Raw genomic sequence first — 25,099 nt, forward strand, 5'->3', positions numbered from 1 at the left:
ATAACTTAGATGTTGATATTAATCTGATCTACGTTTGTAGACTTCATAGGAAGAGCTATGTCAAGGGGACACCACTTCCAATTAGAATTTTTTTTACATTTTTTTGCATATGAAGAAACTCAATCTCACAAAAAAAAAAAAAGAAAAAAAACATTAATTCCTTTTTTTTTTTTTTCCCCCATGTTGCCATTGGTTCACAATTTTATCTTTCAAGGAATAGTGAAATTTCTTGCTGGAAGAGTGAAAGCTGGGTTGATCTTTTTCAGAATGTTGATACAAGATATTTTTATTCTACTTGAAGGAGATTTTAAAAATAAATGTTTCTAATGAGTTCTGCTGTACAAATCTTAATGCTATCCCTATTTAATCCTTATCAGATCAGATTAACAAAAGAAAGATTAGCTCCAGTATCAGGAAAAAATGTACTGCTGCAACACCATGCCACTCTTCTCTTAGGGCTGAAATTTGCAATCTCTTCAAGCTGGAAAATATCTAGTAATGTTAAAATTGCCTTATTACTTTCTAGCTCAAAAAAAACCTTGCACTATGTCATCTTTTCCCAAAAAATATTCTGGAATTTATAATCACCCTCTACTCATTGTTAGTACCCAGCCATCCAATACCCACAGTGAAATTTAGTCAGCTAATACATCTATCTCTGTGTGTTAAAATCTTGAATTTACACAGCTGCTACTCAGCCTGAAATACTGATACCTAATCTTTTGACTTCGATAAGCTTCAGAAAATTAGGGAGTTGTGAAAAATTAATATTTATTCTGGAGTCTTTGTTCAGTCACTTGATATCCCTTTTAAATGACTGAGCAATTGTATAAAGTTATTAAAAGCTGGTACCATATAAATGTCGAACTTTTGACAATTGCCTCTGGATTTAATTTTTGTTGTAAGTCCTATGTATTTATTTCACAATATCAGTAAGTCACAATGTAGTTTGGATCATTTAACAGCCAAGGGCTTTGCCACATCATCAGATTGTAGGTATCTTTTATCCCCTTTGAAGGAATGAAAGGCAGTTTTCACATCTTTTTCACATCGTTGTTCTCACTATGATCCAGAGTGGCTGCTTCCTGCAGTGGGCTCCCCAGCATCCTCTGTGCTTTATCAGCTGTGCTTTGTGTGATGTGCTATTCCTCTGAAGATTGTTACTTCTGAGATCTCGTCAGAACTATGAAGAAAGCATTCCAAGTTCTCCCATATACTACAAAACAAGGGGAACTTGTATGCAAAGATAAAATATCCTACTCTTCATGGAAAGAAAATTAAATTCTCATATTTTTCACTGTACATGAGATTATTCACTAAAAAAATGAACAGGCAACCTCATGTTAAACAAAATTACAGTAAATTCACGAATACAAGCCGCACTGAATATAAGCCGCATCACTGGGTGTTGGCAAACATTTTGGTTTTTGTCCATAGATAAGCCGCACCCGAATATAAGCCGCTTTGTCGTTCGCAGCGAGGACCCGCGTGCAATTAGTAACAGAACCGCGGGAGGGCGGCGTTTACTGGCTGAGCTAAGGCTGTGCAGGCTTGGCCCGCTAGGGGCCGCTGACGGGGCCAGGTGGCCCAGCCCGGTGCTGCCGCTCGGGGCCGGCCGCCGCTGCCCCTGGGCTCGGTCACCCCGGGTCGGCGCTGCCCCGCGGTGGCAGGCAGGGACGGAGCTTCCCCCGCTCCTACGGCAGCGGCGGCGGGCGGGGACGGAGCTTTCCCGCGCCCGTGGCGCCGGCGGTGGGCAGGGACGGAGTTTCCCCGCTCCTGCCGCGGCGGCGGCGGGCGGGGACAAAGCACCCCGTCAGCTCCCCGAGCCGCGGCAATGGCTGCGCGGGGCTCCCGTCGGCTTCCCGGGCCACAGCAATGGCTTGCGCGGGGCTCCTGTCGGCTCCCCGAGCCGCAGCAATGGCGGCGCGTGCTTCCCCCCCCCTCCCCGGGCCGCAGCAATGGCGGCGCGGGCTTCCCCTCCCCTCCCCGGGCCGCAGCAATGGCGGCGAGTGCTTCCCCCCCCCTCCCCGGGCCGCGGTAGGGGCGGCCCGGGTCCCCCCTCTCCTCCCCGGGCCGCGGCAATGGCGGCGCCGGGCCCCCCCCGTCTCTCCCCTGGGCTGTGGCAGAGGAGGAAAGAGAGCTCTCCCGCCTCTCTCCCCGCCCCCCGTGCTGCCTACAGGGAGCCAGGCTCCACCCGCGGTGCAACAGAGTAGCGATTTGTAACAATCGCAAAATGCCGACTTTGCAGCTGCTCGGCTCAGCACTCTGGCAGGCACTTCTGAGGTTGTATTAGCCGCTCCTGATTATTAGCCGCATTTCCGGTTTAGGAGCAAAATCTTAGTCAAATTGGTGCGGCTTGTATTCGTGAAATTACTGTAGTCACTTGTACAGGATGATTTTTTGTTTTCTGGGATCTGATACTTGTTGCATCTCTCACAAGAGGTGATGTTGATTGACTTACATTTGATATAGCTCTTGAAAGAATGACTCCAATAAATTATTGGTTTGATCTTTTCTTTGCACAGATAATATATATTATATAATATATATAATATATAATACATAAATATATATATATTAATCAAAAATCTATATTTCCAAACCAGCTGTGCTATTCCTAGCAATGTGAGTGTGTCATGAACTGGGCCCAGTGTGTTTGGGAATCTGTAGTGCAAGAAGATTTGAGGGTTTTATTGGTTGAGGCATAGCATAGTTTTCCACCTCCTGAGTTCCTTCTAGTCATTGTCTCATAACTTGTGTCAAATTTATAATTCATTAACAATCACAGTCTTCACAGCTTAGTTTGTGATTTTTTTCCTTTCTCACACTTCTGCAAAATCATTTTATTAAATAGACTCTTTTAGCTTTTCTGTTGTTTTTATTTTTAAAGTATTAAAAGGGAGTAGCATTTCAAGTACAGTAATTTCATGATTATAAGCCGCACCATTTTGACTAAAATTTTGGTGTGATCCCAGAAGTGCGGCTTATAATCAGGTAATCAGGTGTGGCTTATGTATGGACAAAGAATGAAAAGTTGCCGACACCCGGAAGTGCGGCTTATACTCAGGTGCGGCTAATAATAGTGAAATTACTGTACTGTTCAGAGTGGGAATGGTCTTGTGTACTAGTAACAGCACCTTATAATTCCTATTTCCTGCTACTCCAAGCTTAATAATGTCTTGAATCACAGAAAGTCTAGACTCTGTGAGCTCTATGAGACAATGGGAGGTAGCAAAATTATTCTAAAAATTGTCACAAGTATTTTGGCAGTACACAGGGTGAAAGAAAACCTCCCTGGATCTCTGGCCAGGGCAGCCTCTTGTGATCTGCCTTAAACTCCCTTGTTCCCCTGTCCACTGATGTGCAAATCCCAGCCTACCTCAGAAATCCATTCTTCCAGCTTTAGCAGTCATGAAAATTACCCATTAAGACTTTCATCTGGTATTAGAAGAGCAGGAATCCCAGTGCATCTTACCAATGGAAATAGGAGCTAGCAGACACGAGTTCAATGGATCCAATTTTGTCACTGCTAAGAATTATGATTTGTACTGTGTTCATCTCACTGTAGTTCTCCAGCCAGATACTATTCCATGGCAACCGAGGCTTCTGTATCTTCAGCATGGTGTCAGCAGTGTTGGTTTTGATTATTAAAGTCTCTTGCTTTCACCATTATTTTCACTTTCCTTGTCTTTTTCCTTGTCACTTCATTTACCTTGTCTCCTTTGTGGTGTTATCTTTTTATGTGATAATTTGATTTGCCCCAGGATGGTTCCTTTTGAGAGTGAAAGGAAACGAGATCATCAAACCGATATTTTATTTTCCCTTCATTGCATGTTCTCTATATTTTGTTTTTTATTTTAAATTATTTTTTCTGTATTTTAATGACATGTCTGAAATCTTTGTACATTTTTTGCTCAGTTGCATATAAATTATCATTTGTTTGTACTACTGTATTGTATTCTACTTTTCTAAGAATAAATAAAGGTTTGTTTGGGGAAAATAAATCATGCAAACATTGGCAAAATAATGCATTTTAATGCCATCTAGAAATTCAGTTTCAAACCAGCTTTGAATGTAATAAGCTGAGGAACTTCATTTAACTAGCATTTTTAAATCAGCAAAGCAGTGTTAGGAATCAGTCAACCCAGAATGTGAAGTTTACTGTTGTTTGATGATAAAGTATAAGCTGGAAGAACCAGTAAATAAAAATAAAATCTAAAAAAAAAAGAAAAAAAAAAAGAAAAAAAATAAAAAAAAGAAGAAGAAAAAAAGAGGCCTATATAATATATAAATTACCTTGTACAAAATCTAGTAGCTGGAAAGGCATTTTAACTAACTCCATGCTGGCTTTTAATGTAAGTGAAGAAAGAAGATTTTCACTTTGGAGGTGCCTATAGAGAAGCAGATATTCTGTAATTCCTGGTCCCAGGCAGGGTGCACATCCAGAATCCAATGAAATCACTCAACTCCTGCTACTGATCACCATAGATTTTGGTCAAGGCTGTAATGGATTTAACAGTGACATGTCATACCCGTGATTTATGGCACTGGGCCCAGGCTTCTGCTACCCAAAGCAGTGGTGAAGCAATTGAATTTTGTACCAGCATATTTCACTAACTGCAAGGGATTTTTGTGTTTGGTTTAATTTTTCTCTGTCATGTAAGAAAACCCTGCTAATGGGATCCTTAGGGATATTATCTGGATTTACCTGGCATGAACCTTAGGGGGTCAAGAAAATTATTCAAAGAAATAAGCTTAAAAAATTAGAGTTGCCATGCAGGAAAATCAAAAAGAAATAACCTGTTTAAAGTTTCAGTTTGGTGATGAGTGTAAGTACTTGCTTAATTTGCATTACATTGCCTATCCCAGAGAACTTCTGTGGCTACTCATGAGCTTGGCATGAGCTTGTGTATTTTACTGAATTGGAGCCTTAATGTGTCAGATTCTTTTAGATTCTTCACACGATGTTTACACAGCTAATTTTTGTATGTCTTATCTCAGCCTATGGCAGTATTTTAAAGTTGACTTTTTGAAGGGGGTGTAAAATAACAAAATCAGTAAAAGTTTAAAATAAAAAAAGCATAAAATGTGACTTTTTCTCAAATTTCTTTTGCATTTTTGTGGTTTGTAAAATGCCTTAGGTGTTGATCTAAGAGTTTAAGCCTGTACATAAAATTAAATAAGAGGTGTATTCTAATCTCACCCAGAACACCAAAACACTTCCATTCCTTTTAGTGGCATAGGATCAAACGTCGCTTGCTTTGAAACCCTATGTATGAAGCAGAAACTGGGAATTATATGTGCATTGAAGTTCTTTGGTGAAGATTGACCTTACCATGCAATGAGATTAACATGCAATTTATAAACTTTTTTATCAATTGAATTTAAATAATTTTCTAGAATCTGAAACAACCTGTGGTCAATATTGCCAAAATATTCAGGTATCACTGATGCCAATACTTTGGAAAATATTTTCTTCTTTTTTAAAATTAATCAATGGCTTGGTTATGATTTTCCATAAGTCCAGACCCATATTTATACACACAGATATAAAAAAGAGCTACACAAACTCACTCATCAAGTACTATTTCTTTGGAATTATTCAGTATGCAAGAGTTATCTTTTGGGAGACTGGTGGCCAGATTTTTATTATGCTGAGCTATTTTAATGATTTGGCTGGTCATATCTTGTCTTATGTCAAAAAAGGAGCTTGGGCAGTTTCCAAAATACAGCCCTGAAAACCTTTTCAAAATTCAGTTTTTAATTGCAAAAATTGTGGCTAATAGTCAGGAGTAAGGATTTCATAAGGCTTTCATATAGCTGGAGATGAGAGGCTTTGTAAGTCAGCTTACACTGGGCATCAAACAGGTTGTAGAAGCAATTCTTTGTGTCCTGTGCCAGCTCTCTCTTCTACTCCTGGCATAATAGGAAAAAATGGGAACTTTTGAGATCTGGATGTGACTAGACAGGAAGGATGAAGAAGGAGGGTGTGGAGCAATCTGTTACGCCTGATGCTCCAGTAGAGTAATTCAGTCTGTTAAAAGATAGCATTGCTTTGATTTGGGCTCACTAGAGTGAGAAGTTGCATCCCTTATGGACTAGATTGTAATTTAGGAGTAAAAAAATGTCTAAAGCAATGTAAAGAAACCATTGAGTTTTAATTTTTCCTTCATAAAAGATTAATCTGTCACCTCAGAGTGTAATTTTAGATTATGTCAAATTCTGAAAACACCACCCTCTTGTGGGCTATCCTCTTTTGTTGTAATGCTATTTCAGACCAGAAGTAAAAGAAATTATTAGTATATGTTTGCTGAAAATAGTGAAATATTAATTACATTATTAGCCTCACTATCTTGATCCTTTTTTTTTTCTTCCCACATCTTCCTTTCCCTTTCCATCTGGAGATGGCCAATGATGTGAGGCTGGGCCTCAGAAGCATGGTGAGAATTTATAATAAACATATAGATGATTGGTTTCTTGTTGGAAATGCCTGCACAGACGAATCCCTGTTAGTTTCCTCCTCACCCTTACCTCCCCCTGGAGCTCCCCGTGGTCCTGCCCTCCCTGTTGTTGGAAATGCCTGTGCTCACGGTAGAGGTTTCTCTGGTTGCAAGTTCTCCTCTCTCCCGAGTTCCTGTGCAGAGACATTGGCATGCTCATCAACCAGCACTCATTCTGTACTGCATTTTGCTGCTTGTGTTCAGAAATGTTTCTTTGCATTCTCTTATTGTCCTGTTTATTTTTAATGTCATGAAAACTGTACCATGTGAACCACTCACTCATTCTCTTTGTTGTTGGGTTACCAGCTGGTGAACCAAGGTTGGTAAGGATTTTACAGCTTGAATATCTCAGCATGAGGCTGAATGTCCCCTTTCATACTGAGTAACAAATGGAAATGCTATCACAGCTTCTTTCCTGGCCAGTTTGGTCTGTTGTTAGTTGTGAGGTCTAGACTGTACTCTCTGTGATTGCACTTAGTTAATGGATGGTGGTGAATGTGGGAGCACATCACTGTGGGGCACCCTGCTGTTCCCCCATCAGGACTGTGTCCTGTGTATCTATTCCCAGAGACAGGGATGCAGTTGAAGAGATAAATAAGACAAAGAGAGAGGTTTAGCTCTTTTAAAGTGGTGTGCATTGTCAGCTTCACTGGCCTGCTGGGGAGAGTCTGGGGTATTCCTGGCAAGGCTCACAGGCAGGACCTGAATCAGACCCCTGGTTAGATGTGATTTCAGGTTAGATAAATCCAGCCTGGCTAAGCTGTGAATGGGAGTGTGGGAAGATGTGAACTGCTTTATGAAGGCTCTTGCTACTTGCACCAGCACTGTAGCAAATCACTGTTAGTTGTTTGGTGTCTAGGCTTTTGGTAATAATTTATTTACACCTATTTTTCTGGCTGAGGGTAGCTGGAAATAAACTTTGGCAATTTTCTATCACATTAACATAAACTTTGCAGTATTCTGTAAAATCTCACTTTTTTCCAGGTTTACTTAGAAGGGAAAAGAGTGTTACTGTCTCTTCATAAAGGAATCTGCTTTCTGGTGAAGGAGAGCATCACCTAGTGAATAAGGTGGCCTCTTGTACATAACTTTTATGAATTTTTGTTCTTTGTAGATGATTCCACATTGAATGAAATTAACATACTGCAAAACTTTCTTTTATTCTTTCAATTAGGTAACAGCCAACTGGACCTCACCTGATGTCAGTCTCAGTGCCTTCTTCTAACAGCTGGTTTATGGATGATAATTTAGCTAATTGCTAATTTAAAATACATGGTAGAGCTTCCACTTGTAAGAGCAGAAGCTTGATTGCAGGATTTGGCCTGTTTCTAAAAGCAGGTTTTCAAGTAGACTCTTGAGGTGCATCCCTGCTTATTCCTAATAAGATTCTGTTATGGTCAAACCAGCTTTGAGCAGACCACACTCAGAAACCACTCAGCAAATTTTGTGTAACATTAAGTGCTATTTGACTGGGTCAGTTGCCTGTGTTAAATCAATGACAGCAGACATACATCACCACTGCATCTGTTTACACCTCTCTCTGCATTTCACTGCATTGTCGGCTGCGGAGTCTCCGGAAAAATGAGTGTCACACAGTGAGTCATATTAAAAGGGGTTATTTGTATTAATGTAACACCATACTGTATTGTCATTGTTCTGCAGCACATGTATTACATATATCATCACTGCTTTTTCTTCTTGAGCAAGCCAATTATGCCTGGTTTTTGCCAGTCTGTCAGAGCCTCCTGGAATAAATTAAAATTACACTTTTGCATATGCAGGAGCTATAACTGAAAGTAATGATAATGACCCTGGGTGAATACAGGATTTCAAAATAATCCTAAACAACTGTACATAAGCAGAGCTACTGCTGCTTTATTTCTCTTTAACAAGCTAAATGTTTGAGTCCATGATGTCTGAAACCCCACAGACTGAAGTTGGTTGCTGGGTAGAGCTGTGGGATTTGATACTGAGTAAGAAGAGAATAGTTTATGGGTACCTGAGCATGGAAACTTGGCTGGTTTTTTTTCTCTGCCTCCTTTTTCAGTTTTGCAGTATGGCTGTCTGTGCCTAGAAATGCCTCAGTGTGTTCCTTTCTAACTGGGTAGAGGTGTGCCTTCCAGCACATGTGTCTCATGACCTCTGACACCTGTCATTATGAACACACATCTATGAGTCAAGAGGACTTTTATATGGGTGGGAGAGAGACCAGCATGTTTCCTGGTCAAGGGCAGAAGAGGAAGTGTCTGTCTGGCACTGGGGCTTGTGCCAAATTTTGAAACCTAGTCCTAATCACAAAATTACCTATTTTTTTTTTTTTTAAGTTTTTGCATAGAATGAAAACCTAATATTAGCATTTGTGTCTTGATTTCTTTCTTTCACCAAAAGACAATCCTTCATGTTATCACCCAGGACAGGAAACAAAAAACCAAACCTGTGCCCTGATTGATGATTAAGGCTATATTACCTTAAAAGCATTGTTTTCTGCATATCTCCTGAGTCTTATTAACTACTTTAACAGCTTTTAATTTTTGGCACAGTTACCAGCACCTGACTGGGTGGTATTGACATATGCAAGATATTCCCTCACTGTATGAGCCTGTCTGCCCATATTGGCTAAATTTCTGAAATTTTAGTCGTTCTGGAGTCAGGGACATCAATCTTTCTCTTTTCCAGTCTAGTGTGCTTTTATTTGCCTGTGTTAGATGCCTGTGCAACTTATTACAGTTTTGGCATAGTTTTAGCATCACATTTCTGCAGATATTAGACTTTCGTGTTTGGGCATTTGTCTTCCTTTTTTTGCCTTACTACTTCCTCATCTTGTAGCATTTTAATGTCTTGAAGTGGCTTTTCTTGAACTCCGTGATAAGCTCACAGAAATCACAAGTAAAAAAGCAGACACCACATTGGTGTCTTTAATTAATATATTTTTCTCAAAAAAATTTTTCCCTTGGAAAATTCCAAGTGTTGCAAGCCAGTCAGCTGAGCTGTAATACCTGTTAATTAATTGTGTTTAGAATGATGTAGGCAATTTCTTAAAAACATCAGCCACTAGCTCCTTTCCAATACCCTTGAATTTGATCATATTAACTGCCTCCAAACCTCTCAATTAGCATGTTCTTTCAATATGACTGCCCACAGGCTTTTATTAGAACTCACTGTCAAAAGTCACAGAAAATAAGCTAGGAAAAAAATATTCATTGCTCTGTAAATCATGCTGTCTGCATTTATATCTTGCCATAATTTTACTCTGTGTGAAAAGCCAGACTTGGTTAGTCCTGAAAGGGAGTAATAGTTTCTTGCAGGTGTGGTCATTCCCAGATAATTCTGGTGAGAATCGTCCAGATCCACTCCAAGCCAGGGTGTGCTCCTGCTGTCTGTCATAGGCCATTGAACCTGTTGCTCATGATCAAGTGCTTGCATATCAGATACCTGCCCTTCAAATACCCTTCCAGAACTCAAACTCACTGGGGGACATTGACATTTCACTTGGTATTTATGAATAAGAGAATTTCCTGACCAGGAGCAATGTTTGGTTAGCTGTTCTCCTTGAGCCTGCAGAGGATAAGCCTGGGTGTATAATCAATTTTCCTTAGACGTTTCTTTCCTTCACTGATTAATTTCTTCAACTGATCTATTTGGAGTACAACATTAATATTGAAAATAGAATTATGAAGGCAGCAAAGGAAAAATATTTATCTTCTTCTGGCAACACAAACATGCACTTGTGTCCAACACAGCCGTAAATGAGAAGTGAAGTTGAATTGGCATGAAATATTTGAGATGTGACATATTAATAATATTAACTAAATTTAATGTATTAAATGCAAAAAAGTATTTTTAGCAAATTACTTGATATTTAATGAGAAGTACAGAACTAAAAATAAAGGAGAACATGGAGCTGACAATGGAGCAAAACATCATAACTTTTAAGATTTCTTTTTCTGTCTTTATTGCCACTTAAACCTTTCTCCATTTAGTTTGTTAGTTTTCAGTAACATATGCTATATTACTGATTTCCCAGAAGAGCAATGAAGGGGGAAAAAAAAGATTAGGTTCACAGAATTTACAGATTCTGAAAGGTTGACTTGTCACGTAAAGCCATCCCAAAACCTCCGCTTCTAGAAATCTTGGGATTCAAAGCAGTTTTATGGTGTGCAATGACAAACTCATATTTTCAAGGGTTTCTGAATTTTATCTTAGGGGGGATTTTTAAAGTATCTGAAGAATCATTCATTCACCATTAAGATAGTCTCATACAAATCTTGACATTTAGTTATTTAGCTGCTCTTTGTCTAATAAGACAAAGAAAAAGGGAAGAACCTTTAAAAATGTGGTTTTATAATTCCTCAGAGACAAGTTGTTTTCCACAACCTTTGCAAACATTTTATTTTGACAATGAAAAGAAGGAATAATGTGAATTCCTGGTCTGTTGAAAGCCTTTAAAAAGTTTTCCCTGATCTTAATAAGGCCAGCAAGTTGTCCTTAATGCTGAAGAAAAAGAAGCATGCATAAGAAATCATCACCCCTGCTTCTTAAAGAGATCCCAAGCATTTCCTTCTCTATGTACTTCATTAAGTGTTCTGATGTAGATAGAATGTGATGCCTGTGTGCAGGAACTGCTTTTAATCTTTACTGAGAATGAAAATTTTAGCACAATGAAACATGAGTTTGTGTTGGGAAATATAAGCAACTGCAAATCCACGATTTTGTGGGGAATGCTGTCCCAGGGTGGACTGTACACAGCAGAAGAAAAGGCCTGTTAGTACAGGATAAGGGAATATTCCAAAAGATGTGGTCCTTCATAATCCCTATGGTCTGGACCCAGAGATGTGTATTAAGAGCATCCTAGCTGTGGCTCTTCATGTTTACATCTTAAAAGGGCTCAGCTAAATATGTAACCAGGATTAATTCATGCTTTGAATTTTATGACCTTCTGTGCCCAGATGCTCCAAATGAAGATCCTGCTTCTTTCATGAATTTATTTTCACTCTGAAAACAATTAATGACTGCTTCTTGCAATTATTGAAACCTTACCTTTCCCTCTGGCTTGGCTTTATCCAAGTCACATTTTTCTTGTTCCACTTGCAAAGCAGGATGAATACACTTGGGATGTACTTGCAATCAAAAAAAATTAAAATATAAATAAAACATTGATGCATATTTTCACTTGAAATGATCTGAAGAAAGGCATTAGTATTTGGCAAAAGCTCAGAAAAATGTAAATGAGTCATGAGCATTTCGCCAAAGCCTCATGTAAGGGATATTTGTTCTAATATTTGCTCAATTCTAACCCGAGTTCTCTTTTGTTTTCTTATTTTGTAATGGAGGCTTGACCAGAATATGAGCCCCAGATACCTAGAATGCCAGCTGGGTGTCTACATCCCAACTAGCAGCATTGTTTAGAAAAGAAATAGTGCAGGGTACCTAAAGAGGCATTGCATAATGGGCTTCTGGGAGTTAGCTCCTTACACACAAAATCATCATACATGGTGCTAGCTGAAGTTTGTGGACAAGCAGAGCTTTGCAGCAAGCTTTTGCTGGCAAACAGGTGAGGAAAATGTAGCAGTGAGTGATTGGACATCTGTTCCAAAGGAACCCACCCAGAGAGATCGAGCTCTTACTCCTATCAGGGAATAATTTAAGAACTTTTCTCATGTTTGCCCCAGGTCTACAATTTTATTGCAAGAAAAGGAACTGAGGTAATGATGAATTAAATCCATGTAATCCTCTGGCCACTGTACCATAAATCCTTAAGTTTCCTAGCTACAGAATTTAGGAAAGAGCCTCTAAGTTATCATCAGCTTAGTGCATTGTCAAATGTATTGGATGAAGGGCCTGACAGCTCAGGTGTGTTTTTTGTCAGGAAGGACTTAATACAGCTGCAGGGGTTATCTGATCAAGTGTTGTGTGATCACTTCATGTCAAAAAAGTTTATTTTTTATTTTATTACCCATTGATTTTTCTCTAACTCAAAATTATCTGATTAGAGGATTTGGCTGAAAAAGCAGGATTTTTTTAAAAGTTATTTGTTTCTTTGGTGAGGAAGATTATACCCCCCAGGTGTCTGGGAGCTGCATTGGGATTTTGGTGAATTTATGACGTAAATTAAATAGGAATTAATTTTCCACTGATTAGCAGAGAATTTGCAACATGCATCTCAGCCCTGTAATTGTGAAGCAATTGTATTTCAGTTGAAATCAATATGGATTTAGCCTAAGCTAAGGACACAGGTTTGGACTGTACATCATGTAACACTAATTCATTTCCAAACCCATGCAGGGATCAGCAAATTCAACGGTTCTTGAGTAATGAAGAAGGGGTGTTAAATCACAAGGTTAGAATTGAATCTGTAGTTGACATTGACTGGAATCAAGGACTTTGGAGTTGGCTTGTCAATTTACAAGGGAAAGCAAAGTTGCATAGCAGAGGATACCACTGGAATAAGATTGTAATTCTCTGTGCTCCATCTGAACCCTGCTGATGAAAGATTAAGAGTCAGTGGCTGTGACACTTTGTACTTCATTCCCTGAGCCTAGATCTTGGTATGAATCAGTAGGGCTGCTGTTGTTGGGTTAAACCAACATTTAAGCACCTTGGGCAGTGAGGGATTACTGGAACACAAAAGTTTTGGGTAGTCCTGCTACCTAGGTTGGAGTCTTGCTGTCTGAGTAATGTAATTACAGATTTCTGTTGGATCAGGGAATTTCTCCAGTTCCAGGGCTGTTGGGCTGTTAATGCTTTGCTGCTATTCTGCGGTGTTACACTTGCTTCAAATAACTACAACTGCAATCATAGCTGTGCTTTATGAAATGTAGAGAAATTATATAATGTAATACCTTTTTATTGGCAATACAATGCAAGCTGTTAAAATTCAGTCAGACGGCATCCCAGGTGGTTGACTTCACCCTGCCAGTTTTGTTGCTTCCCAATTTGAGCATTTTGAATGCTGTGCTGAGGTGATAAACAGCCCACTGTAGGTCTTTGCTACTTCAGTATCTACAGGCAACTCCTTTTGCTGTATTTCCTCAGGGAAACTAAAATGTGTTGAGTGAGTGGTTCTGACAGTCAGTTGAAGAGACCACTCTGGGAACCTTAGGAAACTCATTCTCAGAAGATGGTGATGTATTTTCTATAGACCAACACTTTTCCTGAGCTCTGACCACAGACAGACTTTTCCAGATGACATGCCAAGGTGACAGACAGCTTATGGTCTGTCATGCAGCTGTTCCAAACACAGGTGTGTGGTCCCCTCCCCAGGGCTCCCAGAGCAGGCCTCTCTCAGTGCTGTTCCTCTAGGTTTATATTCTGTGCCACACAGGTGACCCAGGGTTTCCTGACAGAAAGGCAAGAATTCATCAGCACCGCAACCCCTGGCCAGTAGACTTTGACACATGAAGCAACTACCCTGAAGTCAGGGTTTTTTTACTGACCTGTTCTTTAGAAAATTCCCTGCAGAGAGATGAGATAGGGGTGAGCTGTTATGTGGTGACAAGGGGCTGAGCTGCCCACTGGAATTTGGAGTCCCAGGTCATTTGTTTGCCTGCTATTAGCTGTTTTCTGAGCTTGTGCAAGGTGAGCCAGGGGTGCGAGAGATGTGCTGGTCCCTGATGCCAGCCCCTGTTAGCTGAAGCATGTCCATCAGTTTACCTCCCAGGAGGATGGGATTGACAACATCAGGAACTCCAGCAGGCTGAGATTGAGCTGGTGTTTTCTTCAGCATTTTCTTCAGCAGGTTTTTCATCTGGAGATGTCGCCAGACCTTGAGGTTTTGCACAGGCACAGTTGAAATCCAAGTGCTGTAATGAGTGATCAGCAACCCAGGTCACACAGAGGAGAGGAAGGGGGTCCAGGTGGGGATGGAGACTGTGTTTGGACTGATTGTTCTGGTTTCTTCCTCACTAGGACAAGGAAGTGAACCTGGAGCAGGTGCACAGACGCATGAACAGTTTAATTGATGAAGACATTGCCCACAAGCAGATCTCTCCAGCGTCCATCGAGATCTCAGCGCTGGAGATCGGTGGCATGCAGCCAGCTCAGACCCTGGAGCCGGTGCGCGAGTACCAGAACACACAACTTTCTGTCACCACCTTTTTACCAGAACAGACAACTCATGGTGCCAGCAGGACACTCACAGCTGCCTCGGGCAGCAACCTGCCGCTGCCCCTGAGCAGCTCGGCCACCATGCCCTCCATACAGTGCAAACACAGGTCACCCAACGGAGGACTATTCCGGCAGAGCCCCGTGAAAACCCCGATCCCAATGTCATTCCAGTCTGTGCCGGGGGGAGTCATTCCAGAAGCAATGGAGCCCTCGCATGGAACATCCATATGACGAAAACAAACAGTACAACCAACCAGCAGAGATTTTTAATACAAAATTTAAAAGAAAAAAAAAAAAAAAAGGAAAAGAAAACAAACTCTTACATTTTTCTTGTATATACTTGTAAATAATGAAAGAATGAAGTGGGGTAAAAGTGTATTTTGAATATTCCCAATTTTCGAAGTAAGTAAAAAACAAAACAAAAAACAAACAAAAATGTATGAATGACTTTGTAAATTTTGTTCTATATGAATAAAAAGGCAAACTACTTGTGGTCGTTCTCAAGTGCCAAAGAAGACCTGTTACTGGGACTGAGGGCCATACTTTTTTTTTTTTTTTTCCCATGGATTTCAACACTTACTCCATTACAGGTATGGGTTTTTTTAAGAGCAAAAAATTTTATGTTTCTTGCTAGAAAAATTCACCATGCTCAGATCTCTCCTTTCCCCAAAACCCTGTTTTATAGCCAAGATGACAATTCACTCAGAGAGCTTAGCAGCTGGTATTAGCATAGCAGTAAAAAATGCTTTAAAGGTGAATTATAACTCAAATCCAACAAACAATGAACAGAGAACATTTTCCTTCTAACAAGGATTTAAACTTCCACACAGTTTCTAAATTTAAGCACAGGACTATTGGGTTGTGTTTTTACGTGTCTGCTGTGCTGTGTGGCTCTTTTTATTTAACTTTCTGTGTTTTGTTATACATATATATATAATATATATTATATATATTAAGACGTATATATTATATATATAAATGCTTTGATGAACAGATTTTAGGTTAAGGGGAAAGCTTTTAAGAAAAACTGTTCAGCTCTTTTTTTGTTTCTTGTGTACATGACTGAAAATGGGGAGGAACCAATGAAGTGAGGCAAGGAGGAACTGTAAAGACAGGAGATAATGGCACTGCAGTGTCTGTGCCCTCTGGTGTCATCTCTTTCTTTAAGATTTCACTGAATTTTTTGCATAATGGATACAATGCTCCCTGTTGAATATCCCTGAATGGCAAGACTATAAGCACAGCTTAGCTTTTTTTCCCATTAATTTTGTAAAGAGAGGCATTTTAATGGCCATGTCTATAATTGTGGTAGAAATGGCTGTACAAAACCTTTTTTTTTGTCTGTGCAACACAGAGGACAAATATAGAGCAACACATATAGCTTATTTAATGTCTTGTCATGCAAATATTACCAGTGCAATGTTGTACGGCAAGAAAAAAACAAACCAAAATCTAAGACATTGTTTCCTTCCCAAACAGAAGTTTGAATGCCAAATATAATGGATCCCTGTCCCCCCTCCTACTCTTCATGGACCATCACTGTCTTTCAAAACTGGGACAATTTAGTGTCTTCTCAAAGATATCCCTAATACTAGGTTGTAATTTCCCTTTGTAGCTGGATTTCTTCACTTTACTAGAACACTGCTATTTGGAAAAGGCTGTAGATCCTGGTGCAGCAAAATCATTGTCAACATTAGGGTGAAAAATTCTGTTTGAAAGAGGTAAAAATGCATTCACATCCCAGGAAAGTCAGCAGGCAATCTCGGTCAGGTGTTTGGATAAACAAACATTCCATTCCCTGCTCCTAATTTGATTTGCGTAATTACACAACACGTATATTTACAGGGTGATTAAAGTCCCCACATTTTTACATTTCTACTTTAAGCAGTAGGGAGGAAAAGTCAAACTGTGATGTAAAATGTAAAACTGCCTTATGGAAGAATATACTCAGCCTACCACTTTTTAAATGAGGAATATTGATGGTGGGCTAAGAGAAGGAGTGCTCCTGGAGAGAATTAGTTTGTCTCTGTTGTCAAGCTGGTTCTTCATGAAGATGGTGCAATTTTGTAGCTTGGCACAAATTGCACTATTTACTTTACTCTAATTAAAAATTAATAATAAAGCTGGCTAGATTTATACTATTTAGAGGTTTGGTCCACAAAAACTTTGGATTTTTTTTCCTTCATCATATCTTTTTCTGTTTGTTGTCTTAAACCTATGGCCACAGGAAAAAAAACCTTCCATAAATACACTAATTAGTTATGGCAGAAATAGCTGCACTAAAAGGCTACACACACACAGGAACCTGTAAAGAAGCTTTGGAGAAAGAGTGCAAGGAACTGCATTGAAAAAATCTCTAGTTTCATGATCAAGTTTGGATTTTAGCAGCAGCAGAGGAACATGCCGCAGAAGATGTGCAGGGAGGTGCTTGAGTGGCTATGAGGGTGCAATCTGTTGTGGCACACAAGCCTGCTGGAGGTTTCCTGAGCTGCTGCCCTGCTGTTGATCACAAAACGTGCTGCTGACTGGCTGCAGCAGAGCCCCGAGCAGGAGCTTGAAACCCTCTTTTACTGACACGTCTTTGCTGTCACGTTAGAGCTTTTTCATATTACAGACTAAAACACTGCAATTTTAACTGACCTGCATTTGTGGAATAAATTGTGAATACAAAATGTTTTGGGGATTAACTTTACCATGCTTCATATTCAGTGTCCTCCTCCAGGCTTACTCTTGCTATGTGCTGTAAAGTTTGGAAGTGTGGTTTAACTTATAAGTGATGTTAGAGCTCCTTTATTCCCATGCATAGAATATGATTCACCTGCTTGAATGCTTTGCAGGACTGCAGCTAAAATGAGCAGGATCTTGAAGAATCAAACCATGCAGCCTTCTTTCAGAAAAGTATTTAAGCATGTGTGAGCCCATAGGGAGCACCTGCTTTATGAAGTGCATTGCTGATTGATGGTGGAGTTAAAACTGCACATCTCAAATTAAACATGTGCCTAATTTTAAGCATGTGAGTGAGCTGGCCAAACTCCCTGGGACTACTCAGGTGCTTTAAGTTAACCTTAAGTTTTGAGTGCTTTGCTGCACCAGGGTCTACACTGGAAAACTAGAAATCTGCAATGGATCTCTCACTGTCTAGTAATTATTTATTTATATAAAAGTTAGCAAGGCATAGCCTGAGCCTGTCAACCCTGTCAGGAAGCTGTTAAATCCTTCATGTGCTAGTGGTTTGGTTTTAGATTATTTAAGCAAATCACCAGGTTCTCCTTGAGCATAAACAATGTTTCTTTCCCCATAACTTTCAGTTTTCAAAGTAAACGCAGAATGTATGATTTTCATATCCTGTCTCCTGTTTTATATTTGCATCTTCCTTTTGACAGATCAAAGCATTCACCTTCTATATCATATGTATTCACCACACACATGCATATATGTATATACATTAGCAATTACTCACAGAAGAAGTGAGAAATATAATTTCCATGTGATGTAAATGAGCATAAGGTGAGAGCTCTCACAGAGCTGTGCTTATTTATACCACCTGCAGATTTGACCCTTCACCTCTAATATCTGGAAAATTAAAATAGAAAAGCTGCAGAAGTTTCTGAAAACTTTGAAGATCAAACTGTGCTCTGTTTTTTCAACTGGAACTTCCCTGAGTGTACTTAACATAGGGAATAATGTATGGTCCCAAATATTCCAACTCCTCTGGAATGTTTACATTGCAAAGGTGATTGTACATGAAATGTACCTTCCTTTTATTGTGCTCTTTTGATGATGAGCTTTCACAAAGGTGACATCTGTGGCACAGCACTTCTAGCCTGTCTTGTTCTATCAACCCATTAGTTTAGAAATTATTTTCTTACAAAAATGTGACTCAGTTTCTTCTATTTGCTTGTAATCCATGGGCAATCTGCTTTCAATCTGAAGAATGCATTGCTCTTATTTCTTAGTATGTCATGTTTTCCTATTGCAATGGAAAAAAAAAAAAAGAGTAATTGTGCTTTTTATTTTCAGAGTTAAAACTTGATAGAATGTTTTTATGCTGAGTTACAACTACATGTGTGCAATACTTGTCTTGCAAAGTGAAATTCCCAATATCTGCCTTGCTTTGATAACCATTCTGCACTGTAGGTGAAGTCTCAGCAAAACAACTCACTTTTTCTTAGTCTGCTGATAGAATAAACCACTTAAACCTGGGTTCTCACCTGTGTAAATCAGCTTTCCTCCAGGGAATGGGTCAAACATACTGAGTTTCAGCAGGTGAAGGTTTAGCTCTTAATATTGGGCTCAAGAGCACTGCTTTGCATAAGCTGGTATTCAGGGGTAGCTCTGGAAAGGGAAATGTCTCAAAAATTAACCTGAAAGAGGAACTTTATTAAAATTTTGATCTTGTAACATGGATTACAGTTTAAACTTTATGCTGGGATTTCTTAAAGAAAGAAAATTCTTCCTAAAATCTGCTTAAATTTCAGAATAGCTCCCTTCTGAGATAGGTTTAAAGCTGTTGGGTTGGTGACAAGTGGAGCATTCAGAGGAAATCATGTTAGTGAGTAGAGCAGCCACAGTGTTCAGACCTTATTATTTCTTTTGTTTTGCTTTACTGACTTGAACTTACATCGTGAGCAGCTAAAGAGTGACATCATAAATCTAAACACAACACATTTGGGGAACCCTGTTGGAAATTTCTCAGAGAAACCACATCATTTGGCATCATCCTGGGAAAGGCAAGGAGAAAGTCAGAAGAAAACTGAAGAAAAGTAAAATTAAAGGTAAAAACTGACATGTAGTGAAGGGGGAGGGAGAAGAGGATGGTTACAACTCATAAAGCTGTATTACTTGTATGAGAAGCCTCAATTCCATCATACAAGCAGTTGCCTCAGCTAATTATTATTTTTCTTAATTTTTAGGAAACAAATAAAAACAACATTTGTTCTACCAGAAGCAGTTGTTATGTTATTTAAGAGTTGAAATTATTTGTGTGGCAGTGCCTGTTTTTTGGCTTGATTGTTGCTCAGCTGGGGAGAATCAGCTTTAATGAGTGATTTCACCCAAAGCAGCTGTGGGCTGTTTGCTGGGAGACACTCCCAAGGGCTGTTTAGGTCTGCAGCTGGGACAAATCAGCCTCAATCAGCTCCAATCAGCTCCCCACAAAGCTCTCACTTCTCTGGCTGAAGGAAAGAGCTTGGGCTTTGTGCTGCACGTGTCTTTGGATTCCTGGAGATGGATGGTGCCTTTTCTGAGTTGGAGGGAAGCAGAACAGAAGTGTGGATTCTCCAAGCTTTCAAGGTAGCCAGTAAGAGAAGCAAGTAATGCATAAAGCTTTAGTTTTTTACTGAGTTTTGTTTTCTCCTAAATTTACTGTCAGCCTTAGTAGAGATTTTTCTTTTAACTGTACACTTTCAGGTGTGCTACCTAAATTATTTTCTTATGTCCCTTCTGAAACTGATAGCTTTCTTTGAAATCCATTAATGCAAGTAAGAACTTCACATTGTGTTGTTATAGAGCACAACTATGAGAAAGTTGTTTTGTTTTTTTAACTTATTTTTATAGCTTTCTTTGAAAGATTCCTTATCTTTCAGTATCTAGTTCTGTTGCTGCAGTTATACAGTTCTGTAGTTTTGAGGAGGTCTGTCTGGCCTCCTATATATGTATATGTGATATAGTCTATATCACCTAAGGAGGAGAAGAAGTCCTCAGAATTATAAATACACACAGAAAGGTAAGGAAAAAGCTTGAGCAAAAAAACTTAAAAAAATCTCCGTCTATCTTGCTGAAGCTTCAAATGCTTGGATGAGTGTCTGGGACAGACTCTGATTTCTGAATAATATACTACATGTGATTGTAGTGTAGATACCACCTGAAACATTTCTAGATGAAAACCCCGCAACTCAGCTTATTGTGCCCCCGTGTTGTTTTCAAGGTAAAGAATTTTGTTTAAATTTTTAACTGCTTTGTTAAAGTGTCATATAGGAAACTATGGGAAGGGAGATGGAAACTGAGGCTTTAAAACCTACAGCAATATGTAATGATCAGCCTGCTTTTAGACTCTGATTCTGCATAGTCAGTTATGAAAGGAAGTATCTTGGAAATTTTTCCGTGTTTCAATATTTTTCTAAGATTCTTTTCATTGTGTAAAACGTATGCATTTGTTTCCTGGTGGAATTGCTTCCAGAGTAGAACACAACAGAGTCCTACACTTTGGGTGAGAATTGCAGCTAAAAGAATAAAAGGGATTAATGGTGGACTTAAAATGTATGTTTCAAATTAAATATGTGCCTAAATTTAACCAGTTGAGTGAGCTCATTAAACTCACTGGGACTATTCAGCTGTCTAAAGTTAACCTTAACTCTTGAGTGCTCTGCTGCACCAGGGTGTACACTGAACTACAAGTCTGCACACCATGACAATTGTGAAGAGGCGAGATCCCAGATTTGTGTAGCATTTTCTATATATCAGCAGAAAGGGAGTTTATTTTCATTTAATGTGGTTTTATATGAGTTCTATTGAAGCAATTCTGTCAAAATAAATACGTACCAGAAACAAAACATGCCAGTCCACCAAAGTGCTGAAATGCATAATTGCAAGTAAATCTAAGCAGACATTGATGTTTCTATGTTTATTCTGCTGTAGTGGCTATAGTTACAGGTTGCAGACCCTTTTTCATCTTGGGTTATTACTAGGGATTGCCGTGGGCTTGGTCCTGGTTGCTGCCCACTATCCCAGAAGCAGGGATGGGGTGTCCTGCTGGGGCTGAGGCACTGGGATGTGTCCATATGCAAGGATGCTGCTTTGAGTGTTGGCTTTGTTGTTGCTGCAGACAGGAGGAACTCCTAACAATTGCTGGGTGTGGCTAGGTAGAGTATTTACAGGCTGTTGAAATTTAGTAGTTTCTGAATTTCAGCTGCCATTTAATAGCTGGCCAGGAGAATGAATATGTTGCAATGTTTTGCTTGATTCTAAAGCCAGCTTGGATGATGCTGAGAATTTTTTGGGAGGGTGCTTTGGTCATGAAAGCTTTCAGCTTCCAGTCTAGCAGAGACTAATGAGGCAGCAGAGCCCCCAGCTGCACTCACAGTGGAGTGAGGTGACATTTAAAGGCAATGCTTGCTGCAAGCTTCCCAGAGAGCTTCTGCCTGCTGCTGTGGGAGCAAGGGAGGGCAGGGAACACCAGGGCACTGGGATGGGGAGCTGCTGGGGAAAGGGAATTAGAGGCAACTCTGGAGAGCAGGGGGAGGATCTGGGGGGATGCAGGTCTCCAGAGAGGAGTGCTGCCCATCAAGAAGGGTTGGTGAGACCTGGAAATACAATGGTGAAAATGCTGTATTTGGGGTATGAATGCACCCTGGCCTACGGACTGGGGGGCACTTGAGTTGCTGGATGCTGCTGTTATTGTTTATATCAAGGTTTCCTGAAATTCATGTGGTTCTACATGGTGGGACTTGCTGTTAGACTGGTCCTGGCACAGGGAGAGAACAAGTACTGGTTGGATTGGGCTGTGCAGATCCTATCAAGCTGTTTCAAGTCCGTGCTGTCAGATTTCCCCTCCTGTTCTGTGTCTGTAGGTCAGCTCATGCATCTTTCTGGGCTGTGATTAGTTGTGCAACATTTACCAGCTCTTTGGCAGGGGGAATGTGCTCTTACAACACAAGAACAGTTTCTTCTTGTGCATTTGCATTCCTAGCTTTGTCTTGTCATTTATGTCAAAATGTCAAGCAGAGAAACATATGCTTTCAAATGGAGTTTCTGCAGACCATTTGGATCAATAAGGACTGTCTGTCTGCATATTTGTAACATCTACCACAGAGGAATATGAAGCTCTATCAATTCAGTGGCTTAGTAAACCATATTTTACTCCAGACTGTAGCTTGTTGACATTCAGTGACAGAAAAATATTGCTGCTCTGGGCAATGCAGAGGTCTATTGTAAAGCAAATCCTGCCTTTTGGAAAGTAGATGTTTCATCTTCTGCACACAGCAAATACATGCTATCCTGACAAGCAGGCCATTAATCCACAGACATGTCATTTTTGGCTTCTGACAGCTCAGTGCAGCTGCTGATCATCCCTGGGCTCCTCCATGGGCTGGTGCAGTCAATAATCTGTTATTGTGAGACAATACCTAAACAACTCCCAGGGTCTCAGAGGGAAACCACCTGCCTGAGGACAGAAAGAGGGGTTTGGGTTGGAGGGAGTGTCTGGTCACTCTGTAGCAGCACGGAAGGTGAAGGCTCCCTTGTGTCCTGCTTGGTGAAATTTGGACATTGAGGTACACCTCTAAGGGCTGGAATATCACATCCAGAAAATGGTGGTGTAAGGCAGGAGAGGAGAAAGCTCTCACAACCAGGGAGAGCTGGTACCAGAGTGTGGGACAGGCAAACAGCTTGCTTGGCCCCAGAGCAAAGCTTCCAACAGGGCATAGGGGTTTGCCATGAAAAGCCATGAGATTGCAGAAGAAGCATCCTAAAGTGCCAGCCTGGATATTAAACGGTTGGGCAAGTCCCAGACCTTTAGTTATAAAGCTGCTTAGTTCCACAGTATTAAGTGCCATGAAAAGTATATTAAACCTTTTATTAAGAACTCAAACAGCACCCAGTGAAAGCACACAAAATGCAAAGTGTTAAATTAGACTGTCAATTTAATTACTCTTTATCAGGTAATCCCTTTACCTGTGTGGATTGTTGAAGGCAAACCCTTCTCTGCTGTTCAGGGAAGAATTGCAGAGGTCCTGCAGGGGAGAGGGAAGGAGGGGAGGTGGGGAATGCTGTCACACAGGCGTGGAGGCAGACATGAGCAGGGCTGAGAGATACAGCTGTGGTGGGGCAGTCAAGCCTGGCCAGCAGTGAGCCTGGATTTCCCTTTCCATGGGGAGAACAAGGTGTGAGGCACAGTGCCAGCAGCTGGGAATTCACCTCTCATGGACTGGGCTCTTGGGGGTTTAATTTGGCTCAGGGTGGGGAATAGGAATTGGTTCTACTCTGACACTGACTCAGCAGTGCCTGTCAGGGTGCACTGGTGCCTTTGGCAGGAACAGGCTCAGCACTGGGCACTCAGACTGGCAGTGGGCTCACTCCAGTGCCTGGGGCTTCAGGTTGATTTTTTGCTTGACCTCAAACTATTATAAGAACAAGCATTGTGACAAATTTTCTGAAAAAATAATTCATAAAGTTTAAGGGAGAATTATTTTCCTTACCAATGAAGTGCTTATTTTCTCAAAGACAAAAGCCCTCTGTATATGGGGATTTGATGAAAAGATGATAATGTATTTAAAAAAAAAAAAAAAACAGAAAAAAATTCCTCCTCTGCATCTCCTGTGTTTCTGGATTTTTTTTTTTTAATTGGAGTATATTATTTGAAGTTTTCTAAAGTTGAGATTTGATCAACATTACAATAGAACATGACGGTCTGTAATTCATCTAGTTGGGAATTGTATAGAATTTTGGTCTTAAATTAGCTGGTCAATATTATATAAGCATCACTGAAAGCTGAAATGATTACTCTGTGAGTGGCAAATTAGGAGTATTCATAGTTGATAAAGAAACATTAAAATTTCACATTGCTTTTGTTTTTAAAAGAAGCAGTTAATTGGAAATAATTAGCATTAAATTACTCACCTGGCTTTAGTTATGATGGGTTTATTAAGTTGTTATTGAGAGATTGAATGCTGGCACATGTTGATTATGTTTAGATGTCACTTGCCTTTGTTTTTTTAAGCACTAGAAAGTAATAGCTCAAGTCTTCTGACAGCCAAGAAAAAAAGGTAAAAGTGCTATAATGGAGTCAAAGACACTTTAAATCTCCCAACTATTAAATTTAGATGGGGCTTATAAGCTTAACTCTACCGAGCCCCTTTGATAGTCCCTGATCAAAGCAGAAGTCAGTTCAACATTTTCTTGCACTTGTCACATCAGATGCATGGATTGAGACTTCCAAGCTGTTTCTCTATTTTGGATTAGTAATTCAAACCCCACCCTAATATTTGTGGAAGGTGGTGTTTTTTCATTTTGTTTTGGGGTTTTGTGTTTATTTTTTTTGTACTTTGATAAATTTCATTATTTTGAATACATTTTCATCTTAGTAATTAGACAAGTTTTGCATCCACCCTCAAGGAGAGAAAGCAGAAAAGAGGGCTTTAAGTCACTCTTGATACCCAAAACACTTGAAGTACTTCCAGCTTTATTCTGTCTGGACAGAAGCTCATACCATGGGGCCTCTGGTCTCTTTTGTGGTACAATACACAAGATGGAAAGATGTGTATTTGTGAATTCTGATAATGTCAAATATTTCAGATTGATTGAATCCTCAAGTGCTTAATGTTTGCTTATGTCTTCTATTAGATATCCTGTATAGCCTGCTTTTGTAAGCCATAGAGACCTTAAATCCCATGGAAAAACCCAACTGTTCAAAAATAAAAGCAATACAGAAGCCTTTCAGCACTGTAAACAGCTATTACTTCACTCCTAATGCTGTGTATAGAGAGAGAAAGTGCGTTTCA

The 25,099-nt window shown here is 39.9% G+C and overlaps 1 protein-coding gene across 1 annotated transcript in view; it reads left to right on the plus strand.

The window, feature by feature from the left end:
• The window catches only part of GRID1 (glutamate ionotropic receptor delta type subunit 1), a 488,806-nt gene extending 469,256 nt beyond the window's left edge, over positions 1 to 19,550 (plus strand). Inside the window, exon 16 of the mRNA XM_033065523.1 lies at positions 14,406 to 19,550. Coding sequence (XP_032921414.1) covers positions 14,406 to 14,834 — 429 coding nt within the window. The 3' untranslated portion in view covers positions 14,835 to 19,550. The remainder of the gene's footprint in view (positions 1 to 14,405) is intronic.
• Positions 19,551 to 25,099: the final 5,549 nt, after the last annotated feature.

This window comes from Catharus ustulatus, chromosome 8 (assembly GCF_009819885.2).
Source record: "Catharus ustulatus isolate bCatUst1 chromosome 8, bCatUst1.pri.v2, whole genome shotgun sequence".
Lineage (NCBI taxonomy): Eukaryota > Metazoa > Chordata > Aves > Passeriformes > Turdidae > Catharus > Catharus ustulatus.